The following is a 13,829-nucleotide window of genomic DNA, read 5'->3' as shown; positions in this document are numbered from 1 at the left end:
TCCGTAACTCAGATCCATTCACTTTTTCCTGGAATTTTCATTATTGCGTGAATGGTGAATTTTTTTTGGAAATTTTCCAAGTGCCATTTGGTCAAAAAGTCAAAAAATTAAAAATCACGCCCTTTTTGGCGATGTTTTGCACTGATAAATGGCTTCAACAAAGGAGGCATTTTTGTTCGATGTAATAGCGATTTTTTTGTGATGACGTACTGGGCCGTTTTTAATTTTTACATATACTACTGCCATCTCTTGGTCTTTAACAGCAAATAATTTTGGCGACAAAGAATACTGAGATCAAATAACAGTAACGCCTCACCATCTACAATTTACTGTTGTGGCCAGTTGACGATATTTAAAAATTTGTGGCCAATTGCCGTGTGGTCAGTTGACTGTGTTCAGTTGCACCCATCCCCCAATTGCCGTGTGGTCAGTTGACTGTGTTCAGTTGCACCCATCCCAGAACAAGCTTTGTCGTCCTCCAATCATTAAGAATGAGCCTCAGTCTTATGATCTTTACATTATTATGATGACATGAAATTAATTCAAGACTAGAGATAATTATTATTAATTATTAACGGATAAATATTATAAAGTAAACATATGATTTTCGTTATAATATAAATTTATTATTTGCTTATTTATTTTTGGAAAGTATTGACTTAATATTAACGATAACATAATCTTCCTTTATCCTTAAATTTCCTATAATTTTCACTATTTAAAAAATTAAAGAAAGATGAAAATTTATGACATTTTATAAAAAGCATATGAATGTGTGAGTTAAAATAAAATTAAAAAATTATGAACTTGGAAGATAAATCATGTAATTACAGTTTATATTTTGAATCTTGTGTCACTCAACCACTGGCAGTACAGTGGGGAAGAAATGTCATTAATGGATAAGCGAACTAATCATTCCATACAGATAATAGAAGAAAGATAAAAGGTAGAAGGCAAGTTTGACCCAACCCTCTTGTTGACATCTCGACAAATTGTTGGCGTTCAATATGCTTGTGGCATCGTAAAGCCCAGGGCCAGTCATTACCGGTCTTGTCCAATATCTGTTTATATGGTACGCTACGAGGGGAGCATTGAGAAGTATCGAAAACCACTCCCCACTGATTAAAAATAATATATTGATTAAGATGTGTAGAACGTACTCCGGAAGCACAAGCTGAAAATCAATTTAATCAACAATCACTTTACATTTTAAATGCTGTCAATGCTCATTTTCTAGTCTAGTTGAACAAATTTCAATAATACGTACTCCGTTGAGACTATTACACTGTTCAATCGGATTTTTATACTCCGTCTTAAGCTCATCAAATGCAATGACCTGGAAAAATAGTGATTTATATAACACGGTGGAATATTAATTTTGGTTATTCATTATCTGTACGGAAAATTATTTGAATTTAAAATGTTTAGGTTAAGTCATCGTCTCGGCAAATTACGATGTAGTTATTCATTATGTTTTCATTGTTTACTTGTGTGAATTAATGGGACATACTATACGTACGTGATAAATGGCGAAAAATATTAAAAATGCGTCTAGAATTAATGCACAAATATAGGCAAAAGCGGCCAAGCTGAACGCCATTTTACGGGGAAATGTTAGTATTTTTTTATTTGAAATTGGCCGATCCGACCAGAGAAATTTTCCTACACTAGCGCCGCCCGGGATGTTGGTGAAATCTCCGTTTTCAAATGCACTTGCAAATATTTTATGATAATGATACTTGATGTTTCGATAATTACTCATTAAGTATCTCCTCGTGTAAGTTCTCTGCGATATCTCAAATAGGCTAGAATCCACTCAAATACACGTACCCCGCTGTCATGAACATTGACATGAGAACGCATCTTTTGGCTCAGCCAAAGAAGATTGACTAAAGTATAGGCTCGGATCTGGACTGACGGCAGACACCCTCAATGCGTGTGGTGCCCTCTCTCTCTTGGGATGCAGTACTACGATGCCCCTGGGGTTACTCAAACCCCAGATCTCAGCCTCTACTTTAGTCAATCCTCTTTGGGCTCACCGCCGACGACACTTTCTAGTCCATGCTTTTTGTCCTGAAAGAGAGAGGATAGTCTGGCCTTCATTTGTTTATTGACGATAACTTCAGACAGGAGACAATTGTTGTGCTTGTAAATCTACGGTGTGTTTATTGTTGTAAACAATAGTGGCTGATTGTGACCGGAGAAGTGAGCCAATGAATAAATTGTGATGTCGTACTCGGTTAATATATCGGTGGAGGCACCGATCGAAAATCAAATTCAGGAGATTGCTTACGATGGCCAGGAAATTTATCAAGCACCTCTGACTCTTTCGGAGAATCTCGCAAAGATTGCCCAAAAAATCGACTTCAGCAAGAGTAACGGTGAGGAAAGCCGAAAAGAAACCATCCCAGAGAATGGTGATAAAAGCGAAGAAGATTCGCGAGACTCCACCTCCTTCCAGGCATCTCTATGGCCATGGGACAATGTGCGTTCCAAACTGCGAAATGCTCTCACCGAGGTATGCGTCCTGGCAGACGTTTTAGCAATTGCAAAAGAAAAGCGCTACATGGTTCTCGATCCGGTACCCCAGGAGCCACCGGAAGTCAAGCCAATGGTTCAAGTATACGCTCGAAAAAAAGCCTTAGCTGGTGCAGCGTCTGTCTTGATGATGGGCGCAGAGAGACTCCGAAATTCTCAGAATGAACTAACTCGCAACCGAATAACCCCAGACTTCCATATTGAATTATTACGACTCCGGCAGAACTGGCGTCTTAAGAAGGTCTCTAACTCAATAATTGGAGACTTGAGTTACCGTACCGCGGGCTCCAAATATACACAGACAGGGATGTTCGAGGTTACGAAGGCAGAGGAAGAAGACAAGCCGCAAACGAGTCCTCCAGCCTCTCCGAATCCGAATGCCCCAGTGTCTCAATCACAAGTCCCCAGTCCTAAGGCATCAGCCCTTCGTGTTACCATTCCCAGTGAACTGCAGGGTGTTGCCTATATTGAGGTCCTGTGTCAGAAGGATCAGGAAGACCTCTGCAGCGCCAATATCAATCTTCTCAACTCGAGTACAGCTTCGTCCAACACTGACATGCACTGGCAGCAGAAGCTCGAAGCTGCACAAAATGTTTTATTCTGCAAAGAATTGTTCAGCCAATTGGCGAGAGAGGCTGTCCACCTGAGGGCTCCCATTCCCCACATGGTGGTCGGAAACCAGATTATGGCGACTGTTCTCCCTGGAATTCAATTGATCATTGGACTCTGTCACAGCACTGGCAATGACAAGAGAACTAACCCTCCACCTCACAAATCTGATCATGATCATGTGCTGGAGCACTCGTTGCATCAGTTGCTTAGGGAGGTTCATCATAAAAATACCCATCACCCTTTCCCGCATCCTTCTTCTGGTCCTTTGGGCCCCAGCAAACGAAGATGTCTTGCTGGACCAACAGCCGCTGATAGATACGAGTTGATTGAAATGACCAAGAGTCAAACTTTACTAGAACAGATCATCCAACAGGCTCAACACTTCTTCATGAGGATTCGGACTGAGTATGTGTTGGATACCATTGCAAAGGAGGTCAAGGATCCGTTGATCGTCTCCCACTGGAATGCGCTTAATTCACCAACTCAATCCTGTGTGAAGATCAATATTTGGACGAATGGGTATGATACGATCTGCCGTACCTCTCTGGTTGTTCATGTTGGGGAAAAGTCACTCAAGTGTGTCTGCAGGGATGGCAGAGTGATGCATATGAGCTATGAGCCCCAGGAATTGAGGGATTTAATAGTCTGTCAGATCCATCAACATCAGATCACTGCAGTTCAGAACCTGGCCAAGTGCATGGGCTGGCAGTTTCTTGCCAATAGCTCGCATTTGGGATTGGGAGCTGTTGAACCACTTGGAAATGCTAGCAGCTGTATTCTAGCCTCTCCCATTGGTGATAGGTACATCGGCCCCTTTTATATTACAAAAAAAATTTCCATTTTCAAGAAAATTTTCTAATACTCTTCAACGCTGGGTATCTCTTGATAGGACAATATTTTTAAATTGAATTCCCATTATATATTTTTTTAGAATGATTGCTGTACGTTGTGAACCTCAAACAGGTGTTCAAGTCGCAATTGCTCACGCACCACGTAAAGACTTTTTTCCGGGACAATTGGTGCGAGAGAGGAAATGGGAGAATCTAGGCGGATCCTTCAAAGAAGTTCGATGGGATAAGATGGAAGGAAAAAATTTTCTCAATAAAATGGAACTGCTCATGGCCTCGCTCACCAGTTCATAACTTAATTCGCTATTTATTAATTATTACCTTGATCAAATTATAAAGACACTTCATTGATACTAGTAATTGCCCTTTAATCTTGAATCAGATGTACATAAAGGAAAAAAAAAACAGGATTAAAGAAAAAAAATGATTTTATTATGAAATCCTTGACATATGCCAAGCTGCTATTCCACAAAATCTGTCTCCTGGCATAATATAAATAAATAATTAAAATTCATTTTTATTTTTATTCATTCATTTACATTCGAAGTAAAATGGATATGAAATCTGATTCGCCGTTTTAGTTCACGATGGAATTCCAATTACAATCAAAAGAAGGCATTTTTTAAATTTTTGTTTCAACATTCCCTGTGGTTCCTATTTGCTCATTTGCTAAATATTTTACACTATCAAGATAAAATTGAAATGAAATATTACGTTAGATAGATGTTACATGCTTTAAACGTGCCTTAAACATAGAAATACGTAAAAAAATTGTGAATAGAACATTTTTTAATGACTGCACATCCAACTCCAGGCTCCTCTAATCACACATACTGTTCAGTAAAATATATAAGAAATGCTCTCTTCTGAGCATTAGATTGTCCATAAATCGTGAGACATACCAATAAATGGGCAATATTCTGATAATATTAAGAGACACTTTTTACCTCTCTTTGTTAACTATCCAATCACAAATAGTGAATGTTGTGTCCACTTTATCCTGAATTCTCCAAACTGTTAGGACTATTCAGCGTCTTGAAAAACACATGGGAATGTTCTTAACGCTACCGCCTGCAACTCTGAATGCTAGAATTGCAGTGATGGTGAGTACAGTGTATGCTACCAGCAGGCTAGCACCAGATATATCCAATTTATTCAACAACGTTATACATGATACGAATAAGTGTGAGCAAATGACCCAAACGAGTTGTCCCCAATTTTTTCTATCCAATGCTGAGAAGAATACAATGCCCCAGAAGGTATGGAGGAGAATGAAGCACAGGGTAGTGGCGGCTGATAACATGAAGAAGTACTCGTGGCCTTGACGGAGACCCATCGTTCCTGGACCAACGGAGTCAGCTAGGACATTTACTAGGGCAAATGCTCCACTCATGAATCCATAACCCAAACCACAGACGTATGCAAATATGTGTCTACTGTTTGCCACGTGAGCTGTCGTCACCTTCTCCAAACCCTTTTCTGCTTTCCTGAGAACGCAGTACAAAAGAAACCTGACAAAAAAAAATATCAAGATGTAGTTAACTTTTGACCTAAAACTACCGAAAACCCAAATTCTGGGTACTATCCTCGATTACTGACCTAAATCCTTCCTGAAAGAGCACAGAGAATACCAGACCGAAGGCAAGATGTTTATGCAGGGGGACCACAGCATACCACAAAATGGATGATAGCAGCAGCGATATCAACCAAAAAAATGCACTGGCTATCAAAATAATTATTCGAATTGGCTCCACTGACACTGTAAATGTGAACATTGCCAAGGGTGGCCCAAACGCCAAGAGTGCACAGCCAAAAAAGTCCATCACTGCCATTTTTATAATCTTTTATTATCAATACCAAATCCAATAAGAATGTTAACAGCTCCTCAATTACCCGGATTGATGCATCTTAAGCAATGACAAAAAAAGTATTCAATTTAATGTTTAATCAAATATTTCGAACGAGCTCTACGATTTTAGGTTAAAAGCCGTAATAACCAAAATTAATCATAAAAAAATAGCGACTGTGCTGCTAGCTCCTCGTAACATGTAACTAATTCCCATGTAACTAATTCCCATATTGTTGTTTCCCTCGTTTTACATATTTATTCTATCATCAACCACCGGTTTTGACATTAAAACATCCCCCATTTTACATCGATTTCATCCCTGAACACTGTCGTCGTCGTCATATAATATAATATAATATAATATATAAAAAGGAGAAAGGAGAATCGATCTCAAAATATCCCGAATAAAACTAACGCGCCACCACTCACATTTTCATATGTCCCCCTGCATGGCTTTTCAGTCATTCCCCTAGTTATCGACATAGCTTTACTCTTGAGCCCATGCCCTCTCCACATGGAGAATTGATATTTTTGTAATTGATAAATAACGTGAAAATGTCACTCCCCGATAAAGTTTTAATGCGAAAGATTAAGAAGAGAGAGGAGTACAAGTTGAAAGTAATCCAGGAACGAGAGACCCTCAAGAAAAATGGTGAGAATGTCAATTACTCTTTGTATAGGTTATAAACGTGTTTGAAACTAAACAATGATTATTAAAATTATGAAAATTCATGTGGTACTAACTTTTACTATAGATGCTGTTGGTGATAGTGCGGAGTTCGGAAGACCTGGAAGCAAGAAGAAGAAAATTAATGTGAAGAGACCGTGTGCAGAGGACACTCCAATAAAGAAAAAGAAGAAAAAGGTAGAGCATTCTCCAGAAGAAGTGCAAGAATCTTCCCAAGAGAGAGAAGTTGCCAATGGAAATAAATCAGAGTCTGAAGAGAATAGAGGAGGAATGGAAGCTGCACTGCCGGGTTCAACAATTGGTCTGGATGTTTCAAAGAACACGGGCTTCTCCTCCCTCAAAGGCAACGTTTGTGAGCAAACATTGAAAGGTATCGAGGACATGGGCTTTACAAACATGACAGAAATCCAAGCGAGAGCCATTCCCCCTCTCCTCGAGGGAAGAGACTTGGTGGGAGCTGCAAGAACTGGTTCTGGAAAAACCCTGGCTTTCCTTATCCCAGCCATTGAACTCATTAATAAACTCAAGCTCATGCCAAGAAATGGCACTGGCTGTATCATTATCTCTCCAACTCGAGAGCTGTCGATGCAGACATTTGGAGTCCTAAAAGAATTGATGAAGTACCACCACCATACGTATGGGCTCCTGATGGGAGGTGCCAACAGGCAGACAGAGGCCCAAAAGCTGGCAAAAGGAGTGAATATCGTCGTAGCAACTCCTGGCAGACTGCTGGATCATCTCCAAAATACTGCAGACTTTCTCTTCAAGAACCTTAACTGCCTGATAATCGACGAGGCCGATCGTATTCTGGACGTTGGCTTCGAGGAGGAGTTGAAGCAGATCATCAATATCCTCCCCAAAAGAAGACAAACGATGCTGTTCAGTGCCACACAAACAAAAAAGGTTGAGACTTTGACAACTCTAGCTGTCAAGAAGGAGCCTATCTACGTTGGGGTTGATGATGAGAAGGAGAAGGCCACAGTGGAGGGTCTAGAGCAGGGCTACGTCGTCTGTCCAAGTGAAAAGAGGTTCCTCTTGCTCTTCACATTCCTCAAGAAGAACAGAAATAAAAAAGTAATGGTTTTTTTCTCGTCTTGTATGTCCGTTAAATATCATCATGAATTGTTGAATTACATCGATCTACCAGTGATGAGCATTCATGGAAAGCAAAAGCAGACGAAACGAACGACCACCTTCTTCCAATTTTGTAATGCCACCTCAGGGATTTTACTGTGTACTGATGTGGCTGCTCGAGGTCTCGATATCCCCGATGTTGACTGGATCGTCCAATTGGATCCTCCAGATGATCCAAAGGAATACATTCACAGAGTTGGTAGAACAGCTCGTGGTGAGGGAAGCAGTGGACACGCCCTACTGATCCTCCGACCTGAGGAACTGGGCTTTTTACGTTATCTGAAACAAGCCCGAGTTCCTGTGAATGAATTCGAATTCTCCTGGAACAAAATAGCTGATATCCAGCTGCAGGTAGGAATGAAAAAATTGTCGTCATTCTGAATTACTTCCAATAACCATAAATGAGGGGGGGGGGGGAGGAGATTCATTGCCAGCGGAAAGTTAGTTGACCTTATTAGCCGCTGGTGCCTAATTGATACGAGCCAACGCCCTCGCTTTATACTAGTAAATTGCAGCGAGGGGGTGAAGATAGCGGGTTGGAGTAAATTGGTGAATCGATTCTTTCATTGGATAAATGCACTGGCTCTAGGCACGTGGGTCGGGACGAACCTAAAAAGGCTTGAGTTCTCTCAAAGACTGGGGCGATTCAGAGATGAGAGTCATTTTCATCGTCTATTTATTACGCTTTTTCGTGTACGGTGTACTAAAGCCCGTTATCACCTGTCAAAAAAAAAAAAAAAATGTGCAGCAGCACCCACAACTAGGCAATAATGGTTTGCCAGTGTTGATTGCACGTTTGATAATGCCAAATCAAGAAACAGACATTGCTTTATTTATGAGCGATACACGTTAGCAAGCTGTCTGACTCCAATCGGTGATCTCATTGGATGTTTTTCATTCCACCGCCACAGAAAATTGCACAATTCCCGTATTAACAAACTATCTCATTGCAATTGCGTGATTATTCCGATTTTTCTTGACAGTTTGTATCGATGAGTACCTGGGGACTGCTGGGGAAAGAGTTGATGGAGCTGATTAATAAAGTGTTTTTCCTGTGATCTAGCTGAGGGTTTTTCCCGCGTCATTAGTCGAGTATTAGCATTCCCCTCGCTCTGAGGCCACCCCACATAACAATCTCTAGCCATAACTAATTAGGAGCTTGGAACAATGGAGACTCACTTAGGCGAGAACTAGTAAAGTAAAGTAAATTGAATTTACAGTTATCAAGTTGGAAAAAAATATAAATTTTCAGGAAATTATGAACTTTAATAGAAAAACCTCATTGATCGGAGAATGTCACATTAGTTTGCAATTTCGACTTATCACCTGGCCATTTGTTGAACCAAAAAAAAGTTGGTGAATCTGGTGAAATTCTCTATTATTATTATATTTAATTGTATGGGAAGACTTGAATTTGATATTTCGCCTGAAGGTCAACCCCTCGAGTAAATTGCGCAGTCAACGAGGCAATAGACAGGAGAAGAAGAATGATAAAAAAAAATAGATGGGTATGGCGCCCACGCTGGTGGACCGTTGATGCCAAGTGTGTACGTGTCCATAACCACTCCCTCAGAGGGCAACCGATTCAGATAGTAAATCTATAAGGATATCGATTTATATTGCTCTCGTCCATGATATCCACTTCTTGTTCCCCTTATTTTTCATTCTCACTTTGCTGTGTTCTTATTCTCCTCAAGAGTGGCTACCGGTTCCACTGGATAGTCGACTTGTTCTTCCGACTGCCTCTCCTCTTCTCGGCGCAAGGCCAATTTATGAATTGCGCGATCCTTCGTCTGCCTCACGGCCCGTAATGTTAATCTCAGTCGAGAATCCCTGGCGTCAAGCATTGATGCTTTTTGGTGGGATTCATAAATATAGTCAGTGGACTAAATATTCTTCGCAAATTTGTTGCTCCGGGGATTATGTGGGATAGGGGCCTCGTTTTAGGAGGATTATTCCGTTTTTCAGGGTAAGCATAAATCATTTCAATGGATTAATATCTACCGGGAAGATAGACTGAATGAATTTTCCTTCGATTTCAACAAGAATTTAAATTCTATTAAATTCGTCTCATTCAGACGGATTCCAAGTTTTTCGTAATTATTCACTACTTCGATTTTCAGTTTTGTCGTTATGCCAAGAATTTATTATTCTCAATCTCATGTGACTGATCTCTTTAGGGGTGGAATTTTTGCATTCAAATGAGGCAACCTTAGCTTTTTATTTCATGTAGAAACGATTGATTATTAGCGGCGGAACTGAGTGGGCGTCATGAAGGCATTAAATTAAATGATCTAGTGTGTCATACATGGAAAAACATTACTTTTCCATGTTTTATGTCTCTACTGCTGAGCTTTGTTCACGTTAGTGTACACATACAGTAGGTAATTCTCAAGGTTTCCGCCACCTACGTGCGATACTATCTTAGATGCTCTTTTGAATAAATTGCAAGAATATGGATTGTGACACCGGAGAGATCTAATTGAAGAGTTGATAATTGTTGGTAACAATTTTCAGATACAGTTTGATGTGGCAATTAATTATGTGCAATTAAGCTTTTGAAGAATTAACGAAATTATTTCAGCTTCATTTCTTGGGGAGATGGGTGGGGGTCTACGTGAAATAATTCTACGTAATTTATTGAAATATTGTAATTCGTCAATTTAGAAGACCATTAGGAGCTAATGGGAAACACCAATTCTCGGAAAAAAATCTACTACAGGCGAATTATAAGTGGTTAAATTAGTTTTCATCCGACATTAGACAGATTGGAAGCAACTCCGGGATTTTCAACGAATGATTCATACAACAGCGAGCTGTGCTTACTTGTCGCCTAGACGAAGTGTTCTAGCACGCAGCTGGACTCCGAATGATTTCCGTCTCGAAATACATCATTGAATCCTGAATATTTTTTTCTTTAAATCATTCTTCAGAATCTGCAGTTGTAAAATTTCAAGATTTTTTAATGATAAAATTACTCAAAATTGAAAAGACAAGAGGTCAGATTTTTTGCGGAAAATTGAAAAAAAAATTTTCTTTGTCCCATTTGCAGCTGGAGAAATTGGTCTCGAAGAATTACTTCCTCAACTTATCAGCAAAGGAGGCATTCAAAGCGTATGTCCGTGCCTATGATTCCCACCACTTGAAACACATCTTCGACATTGAAACCCTGGATCTTGTCCAAGTTGGCAAATCATTTGGATTTGCAGTACCACCTGCTGTTGATCTGAGTATCCTTTTTTTTTTTAATAATTGCTAAGTATTATGAGAAAGCCATTAATCGCGACTAATAGGTATTGGTTCGGATTGGCAGTATGTCTATCCTGTGCTATTATTTCAGACTTATTCCTCCTCATGTATGATTTATGCGCTGTTTTCCTTAACGAGATTTAACAGAAGTGCCTGTGAGAAAGGAATCGAGACCTAGAAAACGTCTCGGTGGAGGCGGCTATGGATACTTCAAGAATATGAATGATACCAGTGGTGGTAGGCAGATCGAGATGACCAAACACTTTCGACAGGTGGACAAGAGAAAGAATGATCAACGACAATTTACTAGATAATCTACACAAAATATATTCATGAATTGTTATTTCTCTGGGTTCACTGGGGATTGATATGTGAATTAAATAGTGCATATCTAATCTAATGTACAGTATCATTGTGCATCCGTACATAATACTACGATACAAATAGAAATTATTATTTTTCACATTAAAAACTACTTGACTTTGTTTTTGAGTAAACCTCTTTAATCTCCTATTAAACAACTGTATTTGGCAGTAATCTCTTAGTATAGATTGAAAAATAAATGCTTATTGACAATGAGTATTTATTGTATATGAGAAAAAGGAAGAAATTAAGATCTGAATGGAATTATCAATGTAACACCTACGTTAAAAAATCGTGAACCCAAATAAATTATTTTTTTAAGGATTTGTGGTTTGGAGAGAACATATACGCAGTTGAAGAGAATGTCGTTTTAGTAAAATAGACATATAATTCATAAGGTTTATGCTTAGTGGTGATCGCCCACGTGGTCGTGTGCCAGGCCCATCTATGGTTGGAATAGGTGACGTCAACGTTAACTTTACATTAACCAATATGTGTGTAGGCGACGGACGCCGGACGCCGGACGCCGAGTGCCGAACGCTGAACGCTGAACGCTGAACACCGAACGCTGAACGCTGAACGCCGAACGCCGAACGTTGAACCCTGAACGCTGAACCCTGAACCCTGAACGCTGAACACTGAACGTTGAACGTTGAACGTTGAACGCTGGACCAAGCATAGAAGGCATAGAAGGTAATGCCCGTGGGATATGCATACGAGGCGGTACTCAACCATTTCAATATCTTTGATCAATATTTTTTTTTCATACCCACATACTATACAATATTGACGTTTCAATGGTTTATTAATTTCCCTCTCGTTTTGTCCATTTTTGGTTTTGTTTTTTCTTTCTTTTTTTTGGCTAGCATTGGGACATGTATCGATAGTTACGTACAGACTCGTTTATTTATCCCTCCAAGGCATCGCTTTTCAGATCTTTATCTGACCCCAAAGCATTTGACGTTTTGCAAGGCTTCACATACCCTGAATGAATCGTTTCCGCTTGCAACAGTGAAGCTTTCCATTTTTCCCGGGCGTTTGATGTTTTACGAAAGTCTGGGGTAACATTCGATTTGCGTTTCATAACTCTCAAGTCAGACATTAGGATAAATTTTCATGGAAAAGGAGTTTAATTTGATTGAAGGAAAAATTAATGGGGATGCCAATTTTCCCCAGTATTTCAGGAAATTTGATATTTTAAATTATTCTTGAAGGGAATATGTGTTTGCCCATTAAACTGCATTTGATTGCATTTAGACATGAACGAGTTGTTCAAGAGTCACCGATTACCGAGGCATTTACAACGGGGGAAAATAGCAGACGAGTGAGGATGGGCATATGAAATGGCCAGTTATGATGATCTCAACGGGTTTATTCATTATTTTTCTCTCGATAACTTGTGATCATTCATAACTACCACAGTCAAGCATTTCTTTTACTGTGACTCACCGCACTATCCTACATGGAAAAACAATCTGATACAGGGACACAAAAATTGTTTGTGTGGAAGAAAATTGATCATTTTCAAGGGTTAATCAATATCGAGTCCACGTTGATCAGAAAAACCGTATCATACCTACTTTCCACAGGATTTTGGAGGAATCGAAAGAGCGCAGGTTGTCCGGCCCCAAAGATACAACAATATGACGAAATAAAAACCATAGAAACGAGAATGAAAACCCACCCACGTCTCGTTTAAGCTATCTCTCCCCACCCTCGAAAGGTATACACATTCGAAAAAGGTAAAATCACAGGGGCTTGAACTAGTTTTATTCAACTCTCGTTAGTCTTCATGACGCTACCAGTAACTCCAATTCAAGTACAGTGGTGTTCTTATCTTCATGTTATTTAAGGATATCCATGTTGCACCTACTGAATATATTATATATATTCAATTGTGTTACTGCCTTGGAAAATTTATTTTCAAATTTTAAGTGTGATACTGAAATGAGCTGAAGGCTTGGCTGCTATTAAGCGATGGAATCAAGAAAATTACCGTATCCTTCTCGAAAGGCGTAATTTTCTATGGTAATTTTACACCACAAGTAGCATTTTTAGCTCAAAGCAATTTGCTATCGAGTATGCGCGATGAAAAATGGATAAATTCACCGCGTGATATTGCTCATATGCTAATTTTTTATTCCCATTCGTCCTGGGCATGTGCACCCTCCACTTGGAGCATGACTCGATGAGTGGCGCAGCAGGATTATATGAGTGGGTCGTCACTTTATGAATAATACATGATAAACGTAAACGTATCACCGGGTATTGCGGCGATATGCTGTAGTCGAGTGCAAGGAAATCGAATTTTCATAAGAATTTGTTAACAGGGCGTTGTCGCCGTGACTTCCGCTTCGAAACTCTGTCTTCATCTCCTCTATTAAAATCCTATACATATACCCCTCTATATTCATTCCTCCCGTGTTAATGAAAATTGAGATATCGTTGGTTGGCTGGTGCAAGCATTTGAAATTTTTGATAATCATGGTAATTTAAAAAATGAATATTGAAAATGCAAGAAAGTGTTTTCACGCCCATCGTGGTCACA

At 39.5% G+C, this 13,829-nt stretch overlaps 4 protein-coding genes across 4 annotated transcripts; 2 read left to right on the top strand and 2 right to left on the bottom strand.

The window, feature by feature from the left end:
• Positions 1-618: 618 nt before the first annotated feature.
• On the bottom strand, positions 619-1,658 carry cni (protein cornichon). Its single transcript, XM_011309427.1, has 3 exons — positions 1,520-1,658; positions 1,268-1,336; positions 619-1,174 (listed from the first exon to the last, which is right to left on the bottom strand). Exons 1-3 carry the CDS (start codon positions 1,598-1,600, stop codon positions 893-895), a joined length of 432 nt encoding a protein of 143 aa, XP_011307729.1. The 5' UTR covers positions 1,601-1,658; the 3' UTR covers positions 619-892.
• A 100-nt stretch (positions 1,659-1,758) lies between these two features.
• MED17 (mediator complex subunit 17) lies at positions 1,759-4,297 on the top strand. Its single transcript, XM_011309428.1, has 2 exons — positions 1,759-3,951; positions 4,082-4,297. The coding sequence occupies exons 1-2, from the start codon at positions 2,228-2,230 to the stop codon at positions 4,290-4,292; spliced, it is 1,935 nt and encodes a 644-aa protein (XP_011307730.1). The 5' UTR covers positions 1,759-2,227; the 3' UTR covers positions 4,293-4,297.
• Positions 4,298-4,408: 111 nt separating this feature from the next.
• aph-1 (gamma-secretase subunit Aph-1) lies at positions 4,409-6,258 on the bottom strand. The gene is made up of 2 exons (XM_011309426.1): positions 5,598-6,258; positions 4,409-5,509 (listed from the first exon to the last, which is right to left on the bottom strand). Exons 1-2 carry the CDS (start codon positions 5,828-5,830, stop codon positions 5,026-5,028), a joined length of 717 nt encoding a protein of 238 aa, XP_011307728.1. The 5' UTR covers positions 5,831-6,258; the 3' UTR covers positions 4,409-5,025.
• A 53-nt stretch (positions 6,259-6,311) lies between these two features.
• pit (pitchoune) lies at positions 6,312-11,403 on the top strand. The gene is made up of 4 exons (XM_011309425.1): positions 6,312-6,499; positions 6,603-8,020; positions 10,722-10,899; positions 11,066-11,403. The coding sequence occupies exons 1-4, from the start codon at positions 6,403-6,405 to the stop codon at positions 11,230-11,232; spliced, it is 1,860 nt and encodes a 619-aa protein (XP_011307727.1). The 5' UTR covers positions 6,312-6,402; the 3' UTR covers positions 11,233-11,403.
• The last annotated feature ends 2,426 nt before the right edge of the window (positions 11,404-13,829 follow it).

The sequence above is a fragment of the Fopius arisanus genome, unplaced genomic scaffold, assembly GCF_000806365.1.
Source record: "Fopius arisanus strain USDA-PBARC FA_bdor unplaced genomic scaffold, ASM80636v1 scaffold00066, whole genome shotgun sequence".
NCBI lineage: Eukaryota > Metazoa > Arthropoda > Insecta > Hymenoptera > Braconidae > Fopius > Fopius arisanus.
This window is presented reverse-complemented; position numbering and strand designations above follow the sequence as displayed.

Coding starts and splice junctions, on each gene's coding strand:
- cni (XM_011309427.1), bottom strand. CDS start 1,600: ATGGCGTTCAGCTTGGCCGCTTTTGCCTATATTTGTGCATTAATTCTA. Junction 1,337..1,519: donor TATTTTTCGCCATTTATCAC/GTACGTATAGTA, acceptor CTATTTTTCCAG/GTCATTGCATTTGATGAGCT. Junction 1,175..1,267: donor AGTGTAATAGTCTCAACGGA/GTACGTATTATT, acceptor ATTGATTTTCAG/CTTGTGCTTCCGGAGTACGT.
- MED17 (XM_011309428.1), top strand. CDS start 2,228: ATGTCGTACTCGGTTAATATATCGGTGGAGGCACCGATCGAAAATCAA. Junction 3,952..4,081: donor GCCTCTCCCATTGGTGATAG/GTACATCGGCCC, acceptor ATATTTTTTTAG/AATGATTGCTGTACGTTGTG.
- pit (XM_011309425.1), top strand. CDS start 6,403: ATGTCACTCCCCGATAAAGTTTTAATGCGAAAGATTAAGAAGAGAGAG. Junction 8,021..10,721: donor TAGCTGATATCCAGCTGCAG/GTAGGAATGAAA, acceptor TCCCATTTGCAG/CTGGAGAAATTGGTCTCGAA. Junction 10,900..11,065: donor ACCACCTGCTGTTGATCTGA/GTATCCTTTTTT, acceptor GAGATTTAACAG/AAGTGCCTGTGAGAAAGGAA.
- aph-1 (XM_011309426.1), bottom strand. CDS start 5,830: ATGGCAGTGATGGACTTTTTTGGCTGTGCACTCTTGGCGTTTGGGCCA. Junction 5,510..5,597: donor CTCTTTCAGGAAGGATTTAG/GTCAGTAATCGA, acceptor TTTTTTTGTCAG/GTTTCTTTTGTACTGCGTTC.